Source organism: Dipodomys spectabilis, unplaced genomic scaffold, assembly GCF_019054845.1.
Source record: "Dipodomys spectabilis isolate Male_0828 unplaced genomic scaffold, ASM1905484v1 ptg000080l, whole genome shotgun sequence".
NCBI lineage: Eukaryota > Metazoa > Chordata > Mammalia > Rodentia > Heteromyidae > Dipodomys > Dipodomys spectabilis.
Genome location: NW_024870757.1, coordinates 944968 through 964634, shown reverse-complemented (window position 1 = coordinate 964634; position 19667 = coordinate 944968). Strand labels below are relative to the sequence as shown.

The 19667-nt window shown below is 53.3% G+C and overlaps 2 protein-coding genes across 3 annotated transcripts in view; both read right to left on the bottom strand.

The window, feature by feature from the left end:
* Nucleotides 1-876: 876 nt before the first annotated feature.
* Nucleotides 877-19667, bottom strand: part of LOC122110584 — a 42171-nt gene continuing 23380 nt past the window's right edge. Inside the window, exons 18-31 of the mRNA XM_042683168.1 lie at nucleotides 19483-19601; nucleotides 19222-19355; nucleotides 16110-16168; nucleotides 15458-15742; nucleotides 13964-14103; nucleotides 11990-12090; nucleotides 6831-6937; nucleotides 4488-4610; nucleotides 4382-4414; nucleotides 3901-4185; nucleotides 2119-2397; nucleotides 1895-1948; nucleotides 1312-1359; nucleotides 877-1221 (exon numbers count right to left, since the gene is read on the bottom strand). Coding sequence (XP_042539102.1) covers nucleotides 896-1221; nucleotides 1312-1359; nucleotides 1895-1948; nucleotides 2119-2397; nucleotides 3901-4185; nucleotides 4382-4414; nucleotides 4488-4610; nucleotides 6831-6937; nucleotides 11990-12090; nucleotides 13964-14103; nucleotides 15458-15742; nucleotides 16110-16168; nucleotides 19222-19355; nucleotides 19483-19601 — 2093 coding nt within the window. The 3' untranslated portion in view covers nucleotides 877-895. The remainder of the gene's footprint in view (nucleotides 1222-1311; nucleotides 1360-1894; nucleotides 1949-2118; nucleotides 2398-3900; nucleotides 4186-4381; nucleotides 4415-4487; nucleotides 4611-6830; nucleotides 6938-11989; nucleotides 12091-13963; nucleotides 14104-15457; nucleotides 15743-16109; nucleotides 16169-19221; nucleotides 19356-19482; nucleotides 19602-19667) is intronic.
* LOC122110709 (leukocyte immunoglobulin-like receptor subfamily A member 6) lies at nucleotides 13689-16178 on the bottom strand. Of its 2 annotated transcripts, none has more exons than XM_042683344.1 (5): nucleotides 16110-16178; nucleotides 15954-15989; nucleotides 15458-15742; nucleotides 14322-14372; nucleotides 13689-14103 (listed from the first exon to the last, which is right to left on the bottom strand). In XM_042683344.1, exons 1-5 carry the CDS (start codon nucleotides 16141-16143, stop codon nucleotides 13928-13930), a joined length of 582 nt encoding a protein of 193 aa, XP_042539278.1. In that variant the 5' UTR covers nucleotides 16144-16178; the 3' UTR covers nucleotides 13689-13927. The 2 variants fall into 2 exon arrangements, with proteins under 2 accessions (XP_042539278.1, XP_042539279.1); XM_042683345.1 differs by having other exon boundaries at nucleotides 15963-15989.

Genomic DNA, 19667 nt, shown 5'->3' with positions numbered 1-19667 from the left:
CTTATCTCCAGTTAATCACAGAAAAAGCCGGAAGTAGCATGCTGGGCTCTGCTCTCCCAGAAGCTCCTTCAGCTTTGTGAACAGCCACTTTCACAGGAAGTAACTGTGGGCAGCAATGGCCTTCCTGGGGGCCAGGGCATGAGAATGTGTGAGAATGAGGGCCCAAAGCACACTGCCCACATCCCCCTCCCCGCCCCCCGTGACATCACAGGGACTCTGGGCTCCGGGTATGTGGACCGACAAGGGTTGGGGGAGCTGGAGATCACCCCACAGAACTGCCCCGTTCTGGAACCTGGCTCTTCCTCCTGTCCCTGGGTATCTCCCTGAAGGCAGAATCAAGCACACTAGGGATACATGCACACCGAGTCCAGTGCGGCCTGAGCTAGACTGCTACATGCTGGAAGGAGCCTGGGTGTCCATCAGCAGATACAGATTCTGTGTTGTGTAGGAACACAATGGAGTACTATGGAGTACTATCTAGCCATAAAGAATGAAATTATGTCACTTGCTGGAAAACAAATGGGACCAGAGATCGTTGTGTTAAACAAACAAACAAAGACTAAGCTGGATGCCGGTGGCTCATGCCTGTAATCCTAGCTACTCAGGGTGCTGAGATCTAAGGATCACAGTTCAAAGCCAGTCTGGGTAAGAAAGTCTGTGAAACTCTTATCTCCAGTGAACCACCAAAAAAGCCGGAAGTGGAGATGTGGCTCAAGTGGTAGAGCACCAGCCATGAGTGGAAAAGCTGACACAGTGCCCAAGTCCTGAGTCCAAGCCCCAGAACCAACACACACACACACACACACACACACACACACACACGACCAAAGTCATTAAAAGTATGGTTTTTCAGTAGAAAATACAGCACTTCAAATGTTGCAGAGACAGTGAGGATTTATGGACAAGGACATGGAACCCCTTCCAACCCCACTTCGGGCGATGGCCCCCCGTCTCCTGCAGTGCCCCCCTCAGTCTGCCCATCCCAGCTCAGGCAGCTCAGGGTCCCGGCTTCTCCTCCCGGTTGGGCACCGCGGCTCCTGCCGTCCATCCAGGGCCTCCGTGCTGTCTGCCGTCTGCTGCGTCCCCAGCCTGCAGCTCCGGCCTGCGCCTTCTTCCTGCTTATCCGGTCCCCAGCCAGCAGCCACGCCAGGGCCACTAGCACCAGGAGTGCCAGGCCAAGGCGAAGGAGGTTCTGAGCTGTGTGATCCCCAGGGGTGAAGTCTGCAGTCAGAGGAGATAGGGTGACAGCCCCCCCACCATCCAGCCCAGCCTGGCTCCTTCCCCAGAGCCTGGCACCCAGCCTCCTCTTACCCTGCTGCAGTCCCCACTCTGGGATGGAGTTGAAGGCCTGCCAGGGACCTGCAACACGGCAGAGAAGAAGGAGGAAGGAATGGAGAGCCTGGCCTGCAGCCCCGACTCTTCACACTGTGTACGGTCACCCCACACTCCATGCCCGTCCCAGGGGGTCTATCTTCTGGGGGAGCCCCTCTTTTGATTTGGCCAACCTCATCTCCCTCTCCTCACCCAGAGGCAAAGGTCCGATTGAGCTCTGAGCAGTACTTGTGTGTGTGTGTGTATGCCAGTTCTAGGACTTGAACTCAGGGCCTAGGTGCCATCTTTGAACTTTTTCACTCAAGGCTGGTGCTCTACCACTTGTGCCTCACTCCTACTTCTGGTTTTTTAGCCAGTTAATGGGATGTAAGAGTCTGACACACTTTGCTGCCTGAGCTGGCTTTGAACCTTGATCCTCAGATCTCAGCCTCCTGAGTGGCTGGGATGGCATGCGTAAGCCACTGGTGCTTGGCAAAAAATACATTTCTAATGTCATTGAGAAGCTTTGATGCCCTCCCTCCTCACCACCCCCCCCTCCATGATTAGAAGTCCAGCTACTCACCAGGAGAGGAGGTGGATGGGTTTGTGGGGGCAAAGCTGGTGTTTCCAACATCCCCTGGAGAGAGAGAGGAAGGTCAGGATTTCTGTCTCCCTGCCTGCCCTCTCTCCAGTGGCCCACGAGTGTCGGAACATGTCTCCAGGAGTGGCAGTCCCTCTGCTGCCACCCAGCACTGCAGGTGGGAGGCAGGGCCTGGGCAGGGCCTCACCTCTGACCTCCAGCCTCACCTGTGACCTCCAGCCTCACAGGGTTGCTGGGGAAAGACCATAAGTGGTTGTTGTATGAGCCAAAGCATCGATAGGTCCCCCGGTGGGATCGGGTCGCAGGGCCCATGGGAAACTCGGCCTGGAGATTCCCGAAGCGGAGCTGCTCAGGGCCGGACCACCCCTCCTTCATCAGAAAGAACGTGTTCGTGGCCATGTCTAGCTGGCAGCGGAAGGTCACAGGCTCCCCCATGGCCACCTCGGGTCCCGGGTGGACGGAGAGGGTGGGCGTGTCGTACAGTCCTGCGAGGGAAGGTGTGTATGCAGCGTCTCCACCAAGCCCCTCCCAGCAACCAAAAAACGGGGAGCATCATCTGCATCTGCGACCCTCCTCTATTTCCTCAATCTACGCTGGTCTTGAACAAGCCTTCCCCGAACCCTCCTTCCACACAGCCTCTCTGAGGCCAGCTTCCAGGACAGTGAGTCCCTGCCAGTGGTCCCGCTTTTGCCCTTTTTTTTTGGTCGGTCGGTCGTGGGGCTTGAACTTGGGGCCTGGGCGCTGTCTCTCAGCTCTTCAGCTCAAGGTGAGTGCTCTACCATTTGAGCCACAGCACCACGTCCAGTTTTCTGGTGGTTTACTAGAGATAAGAGTCTCACAGACTTTCCTGCCCAGACTGGCTTTGAACCTCAATCCTCAGCCTCCTGAGTAGCTAGGATGACAGGCATGAGCCACCAGCGCCTGGCTGTGGTTCTGCTTTTGATCTGTTACAGTGGAGGCCTGACTGCCTCTTAGAAAGGTAGAAAGCAGAGCCAGACACCCGGGTGTGGGAAGGCTGGGAGCAGGGGTTCATGCCTGTAATCCCGAGCTGCTTCCAGACTGAGATCAGAGGATTGTGATGTGAGGCTAGCCTGGATTCTTGAGACTTCAATCTCAACTGATTCCTGGGCACTGTGGGGACGCCTGTCATCTCAGCTGCTTGGGAGATTGGGAGAATCGTGATTCTAAGCTAGCTGGGCAAAGAAGTTCCAGCGACCCCATCTCAATAGAAAAAGCTGGAAGGATACTTAGAAGGATCGTGGTACAGGGCAGCCTGGGCAAAAAGCAGGCACTGTCTCAAGAAAAAAAAGAAAACAATAACAAAAACAGAGCAAAAAGATCTAGAGGTATGGCTCAAGCAGTGGTGTGCTTGCGTAGAAAGCACAGAACCCTTAGTTCAAATCCTAGCACTGTTCACCTGGCTAGAATTATAGATTTGAGCCACTGGCACCTGGCTTCATCACAGATTGGTGTGTGTGTGTGTGTGTGTGTGTGTGTGTGTGTGTGTGTAAGAGAGAGAGAGAGAGAGAGAGAGAGAGAGAGAGGGAGAGAGGGAGAGAAGGAGGGAGAGAGAGAGAGAAAGAGAGAGAGAGAGACTGACACGGGGCTTGAGCTCAGGGCTTGGGCATAGACCCTGAGCTTTTTCATTCAAGGTTGGCATTCTACAGTTTGAGCCACAGCTCCATTTCTGGCTTTTTTGGTGGCTCACTGGGGATAAGAGTCTCACGGACTTTCCTGCCTGGGCTGGCTTTGAACCGTGATCCCCAGATCTCAGCCTCCTGAGTAGCTGGAATGACAGGCATGAGCCATTGGCACTTGACCATCCCAGTTATCTTTTGAGGATACTTGCTGCAATTGGGGTTCCAGCCATCTGTCCCCAGGACAGGATGAGTGACTGTGGTTAACACCGCCCCCCAAGCCCCTGTGACTGAGAAAGAAGGACCCCAGAGTCGCATGACGGGACGTTGTCCCTGCGCCTGGACGGCTACCTGTCACCACCAGGTCCAGCAGGTCACTGTACTCGGACCACAGCTCTCCACTCCAATAGAGGCATCTGTACTGCCCGGCGCTGCCCTGACTCACGACTGAGATGAGGAACCTGGCGTTGCTCTCCGACCCCGGTGACTTGGGTCTCTCCACTGCATGAAGGCCACCTTCAAAGTGCAGCTGGTACTCCACGGCCCCCCGTACTCCCTGGCACCAGATCTCCACCCGGCTCCCCACCGGAACCAGGTGGCTGGGTATGGCCCGGATGGTGGGTTTCGAGAGAGTCTCTGGGAGCGGGAGAGAGCATGGCGGTGGTGACACATCTCATCTCACCCCACTGTCCACCCTGCTGCTGGCCTGGGGCACTCCCAGGGAGATGGAGCCCCTCCTTCCACTTCCACCCTCCCCTCCCTCCATGTTCTCTCCAGGACACTGGGGCCTAACGCTGACGAGCACCCCTGGGACTCTGGTGGGAGGACTCACGTGTATGCACGCCGATCTGGCTCAGGCACAGCCCTGGAACACAGCCTTGGTGAACCCCACACCCCACGCCGGCCTGCTGCCCTCCCCTCTGTACCCCAGGACTCACCGGCCCAGAGCAGAGCAGGGAGCGTGGACGGCATGTCCCAGGGGCTCCCAGGCCAGTGTGGGGCCTGGCAAACGCTGGGCTCAGTCTGCTCAAGACGCACAGGATATGGGGGTGTGGGGGAATTTCACACTGAATTTTATTTTGACAAGAAAGCTCACAGCTCTCCCTCCCTCCACTTCTGGCCATGGGCTGAAGCATCGCACATGTGACCGCTCTTGGTACACTTGTGGTCTAACCAGATCCTCACTCTTTAGATGGTCATTTATTTCTGGGTCTACCTCTGCATTTCTGCATGCCCCGCCCAAGAAGTCATGAAGCAGCACACACAGCAAAAGTCCAAGAACACAGCAACAAAGAAAAGACTTCTAATCTGGAATTTAGTGCGTATTTGTCATGCATGAGGGTTTCATCGTGATATTTCTGTAGCCTCTTTGAGCAGGTTGACCTCTCCCTCCACCATAGTCTCACTTCTCCCCTCCCCTTGTCCCCTTTTCCAACAGCACTTGGTGGATTTCACTATGCTCTCGTAATACGAATGTGTGTGTGTGTGTGTGTGTGTGTGTGTGTGTGTGCGCGCGTGCTCATGCACATGTGTCTAACTTCCTCTGATCCTCTTCATCTCTCAGTATCCCCTTTCCTCCTCTCCACTCTGGCTGATCCCTTCATAGTTACCATGTTTCCTGTTTTACACTTTTGTCCCTTCAGCACCACATCACAATCTCCACCACCATCATCACCATTGTACTTCAGATAAGAAAGGAGTGTTTTCTTCAAGCCGGTGTCCAGTGGGGTTTAATTCCATCTTTAACTCAGATTCCTGTCCTTCTCCCTCTCCATTTAGGAGAAACCTTTCAGGGGGCCTACAACTTTGTCACACCAGGAGGCCACACAGGAGGAATCTTCCCAGCTGACTCAAGAAGTGAGCTGAAGAGCTTCCAACTGTAGCCAGGGTATGAATGGGAAACGTTTGTCTGAGTCCTAGAACTCCATGCAAATGAAGGACTACATTTGCACCAATCACAGCACAGTCCATGGAATGAAGGGCTATGTCTGCACCAATCATAGGCCTTGTGCTGGTCTGCCAGGGGAATTGTTCCCCTGGTGGCGGTGGTAAAAATGACCACTAGAGTTCACTGAGGTCCGGTTTTTCTCACGTATTTTGGCCCATTCATCAGATGCTGTTCTCTTGAGTCCAGATGACAAGTTGAGACTGTAAATTTAGGCCAGAGTTGGGGATAATATCAAGCTTTCCTAGAACTCTGCACCTCTGGCTCTAGCACGGCTGTTAGCAAACTTTTTCTATAAAGGACTGTGCACTATGTAACTTTTGGGCCACACTGTCTCCTCCATACTGTTGTCCCTGTCACGAAAGCATCCTTTGAGAATAAGTAGACAAATGAACATGGTTGTGTTTCAATAAAACTTTATTTGCAGAAATGGGTAGATGATCTGATTTGAGGGCTGAGTGTTGGTGATCTCCTGCTCTAGGTCCATCAGACCTTTTGCCCACCTACCAGGTGTTTCGGTCTGTTGTTCATCTAAACGGAAAGATAGGGTCTTCCACTTGAAAGCCATCCACCCTCACGCATGCATCTTGATGTGGCACTCTCTGGTTTGCACATTTCTGTGGTCCTCATTGTCCACACGAGAGATACCAAATGCCACTGGTTACCCACAGTTCCCAGGCTGGCTGTGGTCATGCTGCCTGCTGCTGTCCATGTGGGCTTGAGGAAGGGTGTGGCCCCTGCGAGAGGCCTCCCAGGCCTTTCTATGGGAGTGCAGGGGCACAGATCGCACTTGGTCTGGGCTTGCATCTGAATTCTGTGGACACTGTGGCTCCTGCTGAGGATTCCTCAGGCCTCTGGGAGGCTGCAGGGGTCACGTTGGTCCTGGTGGAAATGTGATCATCCAGCACCGGGACCCTCAAGTTCCTGCTGCTTGTCTTGTGGTTACATGAAGCCCACGTGGAGAACCCAGGACAGCCTCCTCTCTCATTCTCTCTCTCTCTCTCTCTCTCTCTCTCTTTCTCTCTCCCTCCCTCCCCCTTCCGCATTCTCTCCCCCCCATTCTCTCTCTCTTTCTGTGTCTCCATCTCAAGTTAAACTAATTACAAAACTTGAAAGCAATCTCATCGCATAAACACGCACAGGCTTTGGGATGAGGGCGTCTTTGGGGGGGGTCCCCGCCGTGGTAATTAGTTCTCTGTATTAAATCCTCCTCTGGCTAAGATATGCGGACATGTTCCTGTTGTTCCAATGGAGCCATGACTACAGCTCCTTCCAGAACATTCCATGACTGGGAAGTTTGTGGGAGAGGGAATGAAACACAGCTCAGGCCTCTGACCTGAAGCCATGATCTCTAGAGGGTCACCAGGTGGTGAAGGCCATGTAGGAGAGTGAGGGTCATCACTCCGATGCCTGCCAGTGCCACCTGTGCCGGGGTCACGGGACCTAAAAAGAAACCAGCTGGGATTTTCCACTCCGGTCAAGGGTGCAGCCGCCATCTTGCTTACACAGCTTGACCTTGCCAAAGCCAAGAGGAGAGTCCTAGGGGAGAGTCACGTGGTGGTGTCCCAGAGGAACCACAGGGCCTGGCCAGGCCGACAAGGACAGCCTGTCCTGACCTCTTGGGAAAACAGTCAAGAGAAGGCATGAGGTGGCTCACGCCTATAACCCTAGCTACTCAGGAGCTTGAGATCTGAAGATTGAGGCTCAAAACCAGCATGGGCAGGAAAATCCGTGAGACTCTTACTTCCAACCAACCAAAACCCCAGATGTGGAGCTGTGGATCAGGGGTTAGTCTGTCAGTCTTGAGTGCAAAAGCACAGGGACAGAGCCCAGGCCTTGAGTTTAAGCCCCACCAGGAGCAAACACACACACACACACACACACACACACACACACACACACATACATTTACACACACACAGGCCTGTGCTGCCTGCTATGTTACTGTAGTACAAGCTATCCACTTGGGACGCTGGCTTTCCTAAGGGTTAGGGAATGACTCACACACTTGTGCCTAGATCTCCTGAACCAGGAAGAACCCTGGAAAGGAGACTCATGGAGCAGAACCTGCCAGCCCCTGCCTGCCCCCTGGACCTCAGCCTCCAGCTCCTGCTCCATGAAGACCACCCCAGCCACCCCCACTGTGCACACCTCGGGCAGCCCAGGCCCTGGTTCCCTGCCCCTCAGGTCCCAGAGGGTCTCACCAGGACACAGCAGGCTGAGGAGTGTGGGCCACATGGTGCTGATCCGGCAGAGACCAGGATGTCCTGGTGCCCAGCCGGTCCACCTGAGAGCTGACCACAGCATGCAAGTCCAGCCACAAGCTGTTCTCTGCCTAGCCCGGAAGTGAGATGGCTTCCTGGACATGATTCCACCCCAGACCTCTTCACAGTGCTCCTGCCCCTACACCTTTGTTCAGGACTGTCGAATTGTGTCACCAATGAGAGGGTTTCCATATACACTTTCTGTAGTTTTGCTTCATGGTGTGTGTGTGTGTGTGTGTGTGTGTGTGTGTGTGTGTGTGTGTGTGTGTGTGTGTGTGTGCCAGTCCTGGGACTTGAACTCAGGGTGCTCTTCCACTTTGAGCCACAGCGCCACTTCTGGCTTTTTGTTGGTTTATTGGAGATAAGAGTCTCTACCAACTTTTCTTCCCAGGCTGGCTTTGAACCGTGATCCTCAGACCTCAGCCTGCTGAGTAGCTAGGAGACAGGCATGAGCCACTAGAGCCTGTCCCTCATAGTGTCCTTTTATTAGTATGTGTTAATTGTACAAAATAACTTCATTATCAAACTTTCTTATATGAATATATATAAATTTCGATTTTATAAAGGTGCACATGCCCCCATTTCCCGTCTTCTTTTTTGTTGTTGTTGGTCATGGGACTTGAACCCTGGGCCTGGGTGCTGTCCTTTGGATCCTCAGCTCAAGGAAAGTGCTCTACCACTTGAGCCACAGCACCACTTCCAGCTTTTTCTGCTTATGTGATGCTGAGGAATGAAACCCAGAGCCTCATGCATGCAAAATGAGCACTCTACCACTGAGCCACCTTTCCAGCCCCCATTTCCCTGTCTTGTTGCCTCTCCCAACCATTGATCTCCTTCTCCACACATTTCCTTCTACTCTTCATGTTCTTTTTTTTGGGGGGGGTCCAGTCATGGGGCCTGAACTCTGGGCTGGGCGCTGTCCCTCAGCTCTGCAGCTCAAGGTGAGTGACCACTTGAGCCACAGCACCACTTCCGGTCTTTTTTTTTCTGCTTATGTGGTGCTGAGGAATCGAACCCAGGGCCTCATGCATGCAAGGCAAGCGCTCTACCACTGAGCCACCTTCCCAGCTCCATGTTCTTTTTTTTGGGGGGAGGAGGTCCAGTCGTGGGGCCTGAACTCTGGGCCTGGGCTCTGTCCCCCAGTTCTTCAGCTCAAGGCTAGTGCTCTACCACTTGAGCCACAGCGCCACTTCCAGCTTTTTTCTATTTGCTTATGTGGTGCTGAGGAATCGAACCCAGGGCCTCATGCATGCAAGGCAAGCACTCTACCACTGAGCCACCTTCCCAGCCCCTGTTCTTTTTTTTTTTTTTTTTAAAGAAAGCAAATCTAAGTCAGGAGCTGGTGGCTCATGCCTGTAATCCTAGCTACTAAGGAAGCTGAGATCTGAGGATTGCAGTTCAAAGCCAGCCCAGGCAGGAAAGGCTATGAAACCCTCATCTCCAATAAACCACCAGAAAACTGGAAGTGGTGCTGTGGCTCAAGTGGTAGAGTGCTCGCCTTGAGCTGAAGAGCTGAGGGACAGTGCCTAGGCCCAGAGTTTAAGTCCCACGACAGAAAGAAAGAAAGAAAGAAAGAGAGAGAGAGAGAGAGAGAAAGAGAGAAAGAAAGTCTAGATTCCATGGTTGAGAAAAACAGTGATCTCCAGTTCTATTTATTTTCCTGAAAAATTATATAATTTCATTCTACATGGATGAAAAATACTCATTTTATATATATCATAATATATATGATATATTCTTCCTTCATCTGTGGCTCAACCCTGGCTGATTGCACACTTGGCTTGTGTAAACATAGTGCACTAATGTGGGTGTGCAGAAAACATTACCCACCACCCACCCTTGAGGTTTCATCTTAAACAAAACCTCCTAAGGGAGCCTCAGAGGTGGGCTCCATCTTGAATGTCCTGGGGATCCACCGTCCCTTTATTGTAGTGCTGAGCTTGTTGGAGCCTTCCCAGGCTGGGCTCTGTCTGGACCTCCAGAGAATAGAGTGACCACGAGGATACTTGTAAAAGATCCTCTTAGCCAGGCGTCAGTGGCTCACGCCTGTCATCCTAGCTACTCAGGAGGCTGAGGTCTGAGGGTCTGGGTTAAACGCCAGCGTAGGCACAAAAGTCCATGAGACTATCATCTCCAATATACCACTCAGAAAACCGGAAGTGGTACTATGGCTCAAGTGGTAGAGCGCTGGCCTTGAGCTGAAGAGCTGAGGGACAGCGCCCAAGCCCAGAGTTCAAGCCCCATGACTGACAAAAAAAAAAACCAAGAAGAAGAAAGAAAGAAAGAAAAGAAAAAAAAAGATCATCATAGTTTATTGGCAATAACTGCTGCTATAGTTCTAGTTTGTTTACATCTTCTCAGTTTGCTGTGGCTAGGCTATTTTCAAAATGCCCTGTAATTGTTCTCTGAGTCCCACTGGAGTCTGTCAGTATCTTCCCTTTTCCTTTTTTTTTCTACAGTCCCCGAGCTTTCTTTCTTTGTTTTCCTGCTAAAGTGCAGCCACAGCTGCACTTCTGACTTCTCTGGTGATTGTTTGGAGATAAGAGTTTCACAGACATTTCCGCCCAGGCTGGCTGCGAACCTGGATGCTCAGATCTCAGCCTCCCCAGTGGCTGGGCTCTCAGGTGTGAGCCACCGGTGCCCCACCCAGTACTTTTGTGTGCATTTGTCTTCGACTTGTGGACCTTTGGGTTGCTTTGACCATGTAGGTAATAGGTCAAGTTCTTCTAGGAGCGCATTTGAGGAACCAGTGGCTCAGGTCCATGTTCAGGTGTCCCTTGAAAACACACCAGAAGTGGGAGAGGGGTTGAAGATGGGGGGAAGGTGGACTGTTGGGCTTTGGCTGTCTGCTACACAAGCCGAGGCTGGGAAGCTGTAATTATGTCCAAAGGCTGACAGTGCAGACCCCGGAGCCGGCATCACATGCCCGAGCCACCGGCAGAGTGGAGCCAGGAGACATGGGCATCGCTGCACACGAACACCCAGGGGCTGAGGGTGGAGAAGACGGAGGATGCCAGGTAGGACGAGCTGGCCAGTCAGGGGCTCGGGGTGCCCACCTGCGTGGAGCACAGCGCCAGGACACAAGCCAGGGCATAGAAGGAGAAGAACAGGCTGACCAGGAGCAGGACACACATGTGTGTGAAACAATATACCTGACCACTCTGTGCCATGGGGTTGCCATGACCACACCCGTATTGAGATTGACACCAATGGAAGGACTGCACCATTTTGAGATCTGAATAGTACTCCATTCTTACACACACTGTATTTTCTGTATCTGTTCATCTATAGAACAGAGATGCGGCTTGGCGAGGGATGGTTAAGATGAAGCTCTGCTCAGCAGGTCCAGTACTTCCAACAGTATTTAGCACAGAATTCCATATATATTTAGGGCTGTGGGCTGTGCAGGTTCTCAGCACAGGTGTGGAATGCTGGAGACGGGGGATAGCCTGTGCCCTTCACCTGGATCAGTGTGCACTGCGTATATGGACAGATGTCACCCGGTGTGCCACATAAAATGCACCAAAAGTTTAGATGTCTATAACTGCCCACCCCCCAAAATAATTCCACTTGTTTGAATGAAGGATTTAGTTTGTATCCACAGCTAATTCTTGCAGACTTACTTTCTGTCATCCCACCATGACAACCTCAGTCACAGAGAGACCACGTGACTATTCATGGTTCTGTGCTTAAGTCACCATGTAGTATGCATGAGGTCCTGTGCTCAATCCTAGCACTGAGAGAGAAAGAGGAGAGAGAGGAGAGAAAGAGAGGAAGAGAAAGACCGAGAGAATATCAAAGGATAGAAGGAGGGAGGGAGGGAGGAAAGGAAAGAGTTAGAAAGATGGGGAAGAGAGACCCAGATAGATCAAAGGAGAGAAAGAGGAAAGAAAGCAGAGAGCGTTAGAGGGAGAAGGAGGAAGGACAATAGAGAGATCTAAGAGAGGTCAGAAGCCTTGGAACAGGAAGATGAGGTAGAGTCAGTGTGTCAGAAATGTGGAGAAGATACTTTAGCCGCGTGCATTCTCGGTCCACTCCTAATCCAGGGAAGAGGAAGGGATTCTCTGCATCCTTGCCTTGCTGAGACTGAGTCTCTCTGTGGAGCCAAAGCTAGGATGGAACTCACTACCTGACCCAGGCTGAAGCCCAGAGCCCAGCCTTACCACGCTGATTCATGAGCACCCTTCTCTCCTGCAGCCCAGCTGTGTGCTGAGGAAGGAGGGGCACTTACTGAACGGGGCAGCGGCCGTCCAGGCCACAGTGCCAGCGGCTGGACCAAGGCAGGTGTCTCAGGTGCAGATGAAAGTCGGGCACCAGGAGGTCGTGGGCTGTCTGGGAGTGATTATCGTGTCAGCTCTGGGAGCATGACAGCCCTTGCGTGGGGACAGGAGGTGATCTGAGACAAACATCTCCTAGGGGTGCGAATCATTGCAAGACATTCCCCATGCTTGGCCAGGACTGTCAACTTGCAATGATGCAGTTCCCTGAGGAGCTCTGGCTGTGCCCAGGTGGCGGTGGTTTGCCACTTGTGCAGACTGAGCTGAGGAGTTTGGCAGGTCAGGTGGTGCAACACGTGTTTGCTTAGAAGCTTCTGCACTTTTCATGGGTTCACTGGGACCCAGTGTCATCCTGCATTGGGGGCCAGCTGTGGCCTCGTGTTCATAAGTCTGCCCAGTGAGATGAGACCAGCAGGGACCTAGAAAAACTTTTTTTTTTTTTGCCAGTCATGGGACTTGAACTCTGGGCCTGGGCGCTGTCCCTCAGCTCTTCAGCTCAAGGCTAGCCACAGTGCCACTTCCAGCTTTTTCTGTTTATGTGGTGCTGAGGAATCGAACCCAGAGCCTCATGCTTGCAAGGCATGCACTCTATCGCTGAGCTATCTTCCCAGCACCACTTTTTTTTTTATATAATTTTTTTTTTTAATCCTAGAGAAACTTTTGCTCCTGGCTTCCATAGGTACTTTTGAAGACTCTGACTCTGGTGTATGAGACAGGCAGGCAGGTAGGCAGGCAGGCAGGAAGGAAGGAAGGAAGGGAGGGAGGGAGGGAGGGAGGGAGGGAGGGAGAGGAGAGGGAGGGAGGCAAAAAGAAAGAATGAATGAATGAAAGAAAGAAGGAAGGAAGGAAGGAAAGAAAGAGAGAGAGAGAAGGAAGGAAGGAAGGAAGGAAGGAAGGAAGGAAGGAAGGAAGGAAGGAAGGAAGGAAGGGAGGGAGGGAGGGAGGGAGGGAGAGGAGAGGGAGGGAGGCAAAAAGAAAGAATGAATGAATGAAAGAAAGAAAGAAAGAAGGAAGGAAGGAAGGAAGGAAAGAAAGAGAGAGAGAGAAGGAAGGAAGGAAGGAAGGAAGGAAGGAAGGAAGGAAGGAAGGAAGGAAGGAAGGAAGGGAGGGAGGGAGGGAGGGAGGGAGAGGAGAGGGAGGGAGGCAAAAAGAAAGAATGAATGAATGAAAGAAAGAAAGAAAGAAGGAAGGAAGGAAGGAAGGAAAGAAAGAGAGAGAGAGAAGGAAGGAAGGAAGGAAGGAAGGAAGGAAGGAAGGAAGGAAGGAAGGAAGGAAGGAAGGAAGAAACACAGGGAGAAAATATCAAAGAACTAGCCTGTTTTGAGCCAGCCTAAAGTCATGAGAAAAATGGACAAAACAAAACAGAAATAAGAAGCATGATGCTAGTGTTTGAAGCCGTAATCCTAGCTGCTCAGGCGGCTGAGATCTGAGGATGGAGATTCAAAGGAGGCTGGGCAGGAAAGTCTGTGAGACTCTTATTTCCCATTAACCATCAAAAAAAGCTGAAGTGGAGATGTGGCTCTTGTGGTAGAGAGCCAACGTTGAGGTTAATTAAAAAAAAATAGCTCAGGGTCAGAACCTGAGTTGGGGTCCCTGTACTGTCCCTGACACACACACACACACACACACACACACACACACACACAAGCAGAGTCATGAAAGCATGGCATTTAATATAAGATAGAAAAACTACTTTCAATACAGTAGTCAAAGTACTTCAAATGTGGCAGAAAAAGTAAGGATTTATGGACAGGGACACAGAACTCCTTCCGCCCCCACTCCGGGTGATGGTCCCCCATTTCCTGCAATGCCCTCCTCAGTCTGCCCATCACAGTTCAGGCAGCTCAAGAGCCCGGCTTCTCCTCCCGGGTGGGCACCGTGGCTCCTGCCATTCACCCAGGGCCACCCAGCCGTCTGCCATCTCCCACGTCCCCAGCCTGCAGCTCCAGCCTGCACTTCTTCCTGCTCAGCCAGTCCTCAGCCAGCAGCCACACCAGGGCCACCAGCACCAGGAGTGCCAGACCAAGGCGAAGGAGGTTCTGGGCTGTGTGATCCGCAGGGGGACAGTCTGCAATCAGAGATGGAGTGACAGCCCCCTTCCCCCATCATCAAGCCCAGCCTGGCTCCTTCTCCAGGGCCTGGCAACCAGGCTAAGATCAACCTCTTGTATTCCCTACCCTGGGGTGGCATGCTTCTTTCAGAGGGAGAGAGAGAAAGTGGGGGAAGAGAGGGAGGAAGGGAGAGGGAGAGAGAGAGAGGAAGGGAGAGAGAGAATCATTTACTCACTAGGTCTGGAGTCTGGTTCTGAGGGTAAAGTAAAACTGTTTGAAGAATTTTCTAGAAAAGAACAAGACAGAGATGGGCAGTGAGGAGAGAGAAGGGGTCAAGGGCAGGGAGTCTCCTCTCTTCTACCCTGTGGCAACGTCCTGGAGGTGGGTCAGGTCCCAGCACACACAAAAAGGAAAGGAAGCCGAGCACTGGTGGCTCACACCTCTCATCCTAGCTACTCAGAGGCTGAGCTCTGAGGATCGCTGTTCAAAGCCAACCTGGGCAGGAAAGTCTGTGAGACTCTTATCTCTAATGACCCACCAGAAAACCAGAACTGGCGCTGTGGCTTAAGTGGTAGAGCGCTCCCCTTGAGCTGAAGAGCTGAGGGACAGCGCCCAGGCCCAGAGTTCAGGCCCCACAACTGAAAAAAAAAAAGGGGGGGGGTTGAGGGGCCGAGTGTGGAGGAAAGGAAAGGGCTCATGATGGAGGCCTGAGCCACAGGGGCGTGAGGTTAGAGCACCCACTCTTAACCTGATTTCCCAGATGGGGTGGGCAGTCAGCTTCCTGCGGAGCTCCCGCCACTCACATCTGCCTCTCAGAGCCACTCACACTCTGGGGCATTGACTCAGGTGTCCCAGCTCTCCTAAGCCCTTCTTCTACAACGGGGCTCCTGCCTGTGCCCCTGGCCTCACACAGGACAGGAGGAAGATGGACTCCCAGCCTGGGCTCAGGAGCTGAGGGGTCGTGGGGTGCTGGCCGTGCTGGGTCCTCTGGGACCCCACTGCCTCCCATTCAAGAGGCTCGGAGGAGCTGGGTGGGGGGTGTCAGAGAGGTGAGGGGGTAGGGGCCTAGGCGGGTGGTGTCCAAGGGCCTCTGCGTCCCCCTCAGTCAGGATGACGCCCTCCAATCCCTTTTGTGACCCCCACAGGAGGCTGACCTTCCCACCCAGGTCACCATGGGGCTGGGCAGAGCCGAGCCTAGGTTAGCAGTAGTGGAAATGCTCCCCATACCACCGCCAACAGGGCTAGAGAGGGGTCACCCCTGAATGTTGACCGCCATCACCTCCTGATAGATATGAGGCACAGAGTCACCACAGAGCACAGACCCCTCTCCCAAGGCAGAGCCAGGGCTGGGTTCCCTGCCTGGCCCCTCACCTGTCACCACCAGCTCCAGGGGCTCGCTGTGGTCTGACCAGCCAGCAGGGCTCTGGTAGAAACAGAAGTAGCGCCCAGCGTTGTCCTTTGTCATGGACCAGATGAAGAAGGCGGTCCTGTTCCCGGGTGTGCCTGGGATTTTTGAGGACCACCTATCTTTGTGTCCTTCTTTGTATAGACGGAACTCCTGGGCCTTCCAGGCCCCCTCACACCACAAGGTCACAGTGCTTCCCCGGACAACCACAGAGCCCGGCTCAGCGCGGAGGACCGGTCTAGGGAGGCTTCCTGAAAGGACATCAGAGACTGCACCCAGAACTTCCCTCTATTTACCGACCGACAACAGCCTCAGCGCCACCTGCTGCCCCCATCCCCTCTGCCCAGGGTGCCCTGTCCCCTGCTGACCCCCTCCCCTCCTCCCAGGAAAGCCCTGTGTCCCCTGCTGACCCCTCCCCTCTGCCCAAGGAAGCCCTGTCCCCAGGGAGGAAGACACACTCACCCCCCTGACCTTGGGCTGCAGAGTCTATACTCAGGCCTGAAATGAGTTGGTTCCCGTGAGAGGTGCGCTCTTCCCAGAGCCTCCTGAGCCTGAGGCCCTGGGTGGGGGGGACTGGGGCACCCACACTTCCCACCTTAGCTTCCCCTCCTGTCTTACCAATGTACAGCAGGGCTGCGAGTGCGAGGGCCATGCTGTGCGCACAGCGCCTGTGCTGCCTGCGGGGAAGCCGTGCCAGGCCACAAAGGCTCAGGATGTGGCTTTTGCCTCCTGGTCACAGGTTTGTCACACCCACAGTGACACAGAAAGGGGAAATGCCCATGCCCCGTAGGGTCTTCGTCCTCCTTCAGCCCCTCCACTCTCAGTCTTGCAAGTGTTTTGGGAGGAGGCAGAGCAGCAGGGTCACGGCCACCATGCCTGGAGCTCGGTTGTGGGGAGCAGCACAGAGGAGGGATGTGGGACACAGAGAAACAGAGAAACGCTGCCCCAGCATGGACCTCCCTTACTCACCAGACCCCCCATCTCCCCAGACCAAACACTGGTCCCTTTTCTTGCCTCCTCCCTGACCTTGTTCCCTGCAGAATTCTCCTGGTCCTGGCAGACGATCTAATGTTCCTTCCCCCTCCACGGTCCTGGCCGTGGGGAGGCAGGAGCCTCTCCTTCCTCTCTATCCACCTTCTTACTGTCAGCCTGGTGTCTTCCCCTCAGTGCTCAGAGGGGTAGAAGAGTCACCCCCATGTGTGACACACAGAGGCTCAATCGTGGGTCATTTCTGGATCAGGGTAAAATCCAAGTTTGGGACACTCATGGAGAGTAGGAACTCATGGAGATGGGCCTTTGTCTGCTCCAAGCATTGGAAACGGCCCAGAGAATATGTCTGAAGTTTGCTGAGCATCGACATCATGAGCAGAGAGAGAAAAAAACAAAGTTTCCCCATAAGGGGAGAGAGCCATGGCCATGCCAGAGGCTTCAGCTTTGAAGGCCTGGCGCCTGGGAGCATCCGGAGGCCCCGGGAGGTGGGGGCTCTTCCCTGTGGGTGAGGTGCAGTCTGGGGCTGGGGAGGTTGGCAGCTTTGTCCCTGCTCCTCCCCCATTTCCTCTGTGTTGTGCATGGCACTGGGCTTTCTCAGCTCACCACCTTGGCCTCATGGCCAACCCCAAGCTACCATGTGCTAAGACATGCTCTCTCCTGCATGGCCCCTGTGGGTGTGAGTGTAAGGGGCAGTTGGACTGGCAGATGCCCGCTGGGAGGGGTGCATGCCCAGGGCAGGAGGAACTAAGGACGCAAACTTCCTGATGCCAGTCATTGCATGAGTGGATGAACAAAATATATACATGCAACTGCATATTTTCCAGGCCAAAAACCCTCCAAAGAACAAATGAATCCTGTGATACGTTGCTGTCAGAGTATAATAGACTTTGCCAGAAAACTACACAGACACCCAGATACAAAGAACAAAGAAAGGTGTTTTGTGTGTGTGTGTGTGTGTGTGTGTGTGTTTTGAGGTTTATTGCCAGTAAAGGGGCTGGCAAGACCCCTCCCATAAGAGATGAGTGAGAAGCAGCGCTGGCTACTGTCTGGGGTGACCTATATAACCTAGGAGGTCTAGGAGGGACTGGAAGGGGTAGGAGGCAGAAAGCCTGCTGTGGACTTGAAGGCCAGGGGCTTCATCATGGCAGACTAGGATTTATGGCTGCTGCCCAAGTAATAGATAAGGGTCCTGCAGCTGCCCAGACCTGAAGGTCACTCTAAGGGGCTCTAGTTGCCTTCTATGGTGGTAGCTGCCCCAAAGAAGTGCCATCCCAAGGTAGAGGAGGTTGGAAGCTGATGATTTACTGCCTTACTACATGGGCCTAGTGCTGCCTAGGAAGGGAGCATGCCATGCTGTGGAGCGGGGAAGGAGCGTGCTTAGCCATGGAAAGGGAGCTCATTGGGCTGTTACAGAATCTCATGATCTCAGTACATGAGGAACAAAAAATAGCCAGGCTCCTAAGAAGAAAGAGCGTGGATGCTGGTTGTTGGGCTGTGGGTGGATGGAAGGAAGGAACACCTGCCGTTTTACACATGTAAAGTTTGCACATGTGAAATATGTGGAGGGGAGATTTCATCTTATGGGTGTGTTAAAAAAAAAGGAAAGGAAAAAAATGCAGTGTGCACAGGACTCATGTGAAATCACATAGAAGAAATGGAATTAGATAATGGTTACATTTTGGAGCAATGGAAATCCAGAGAAGACCATATGCACAGGAGAGGGAAGGAAGAAAGGAAGCAGACAGCCCACATGGTTTCAGAAAAAAGAGTGTGAGGAAGGAGGTTGGACAATATTTGGGGTTAAAAAAAAAAAAGTGACTGTCAGTAGGTTTACAAAAAGTACAGAAAAGCCAGGCACTGGTGGCTCATGCCTGTAATCCTAGCTACTAAGGAGGCTGAGATCTGAAGATTGTGGATCAAAGCCAATCTGTGCAGGAAACTCGAGAGACTCTTACCTCCAATGATCCAGTAGAAAATAAGAAGTGGCGCTGTGGCTCAAGTGGTAGAGCATTAGCCTTGAGATGAAGAGCTGAGGATCAGCGCCCAGGGCCAGAGTTCAAGCCCCCACGACCAACAACAACAACAACAAAAATGTCAGGGATTTTCCTGCTGGCCTGGCTTCAAACCTTGATCCTCACACCTATGCCTCCTGAGTAGCTGAGATGTCCGTCATGAGCCACCGGTGTTTAACTATTTTGTGTTTTAATGATAATGGGCCAGATGCTGTTTCTTTTCTGGTCTTGCTTGTTTGGTCTTGCATCTCTTACAACAATCTCTCTCTGTGTCTCTCTTTGTCTCTCTGTTTCTCCTTTTCTCTCCTTATCTCTCCTATCTAGGCCTGGCTCTCTCCTTATTGCTCAGGTGTTTCTTTATCATGACAGTAGCTCGGTAAGAAATCGGGGGCCTTCGCAGCTGGTGCAGGGATTGGGGCGAGAGTGGGGAAGCCCTCCCCCCAAGAGGCCGCCAAGCATGCAATGAGCAGAGCTCAGGGCCCACTGATGCTGCTTTCCAGGTTGGTTCTCTTGGAAATGTACCCAAAAGGGAAATGGTCTTGGATCACACATGTGGATTATTTCTTACACAATGTTTATTTCTGTCAGACTCATCAGCAAGAGAGCTCATAGCTACCTAGCTCCCCTTCCCACAGCAAGCGCAAACTCCTGGCCCCGGCAGACAAGCCCACAGGTGAGGAACAGAGTCCTGGAAGTGCTGACAACGAAGTCCCCCGAGGTGGCCTCACGCGCCCCAGCCGCAGGCACAGCGGAGCCGGGAGACACGGGCATCGCTGCACACAAACACCAAGGGGCTGAGGGTGGAGAAGCCGGAGGATGCCAGGTAGGACGAGCTGGCCAGCCAGGGGCTCGGGGTGCCCACCTGCATGGAGCACAGCGCCAGGATGCAAGCCAGGGTGTAGAAGGAGAGGAAGAGCAGGACACAGGAGGCCCCGGTGCGGAGGGGAGGGCAGGGGGGGAGCGAGCACACAGCCACGCCGGTACCGCACTTGCCGCCTGTGTCTGTGCAGCACGAGAAGCACGGAGCCGCTGGCCCAGCCCACGAGGCCCAGGCACATGGCGTCGGTGACAGAGAAAACCACCGCTCCCATCAGGAAGGTCTTGCCCCCTGAGACAGGGACGGAACAGGAACTGTACATGGGTCCCCCGCTCAGGTTTCGGTAGTCTCAGGAGC

Bases quoted from the DNA above. Each gene is read 5' to 3' on its own strand.
- LOC122110709 (XM_042683344.1), bottom strand. From the start codon at position 16,143: ATGGCCCTCGCACTCGCAGCCCTGCTGTACATTG. The intron at 15,743-15,953 runs GTGAGTGTGTCT...ATGTCCTTTCAG, and splicing joins TGCAGCCCAAGGTCAGGGGG to GAAGCCTCCCTAGACCGGTC. The intron at 14,373-15,457 runs GTGAGGGGCCAG...GTTCTTTTCTAG, and splicing joins CCTGGAGCTGGTGGTGACAG to AAAATTCTTCAAACAGTTTT.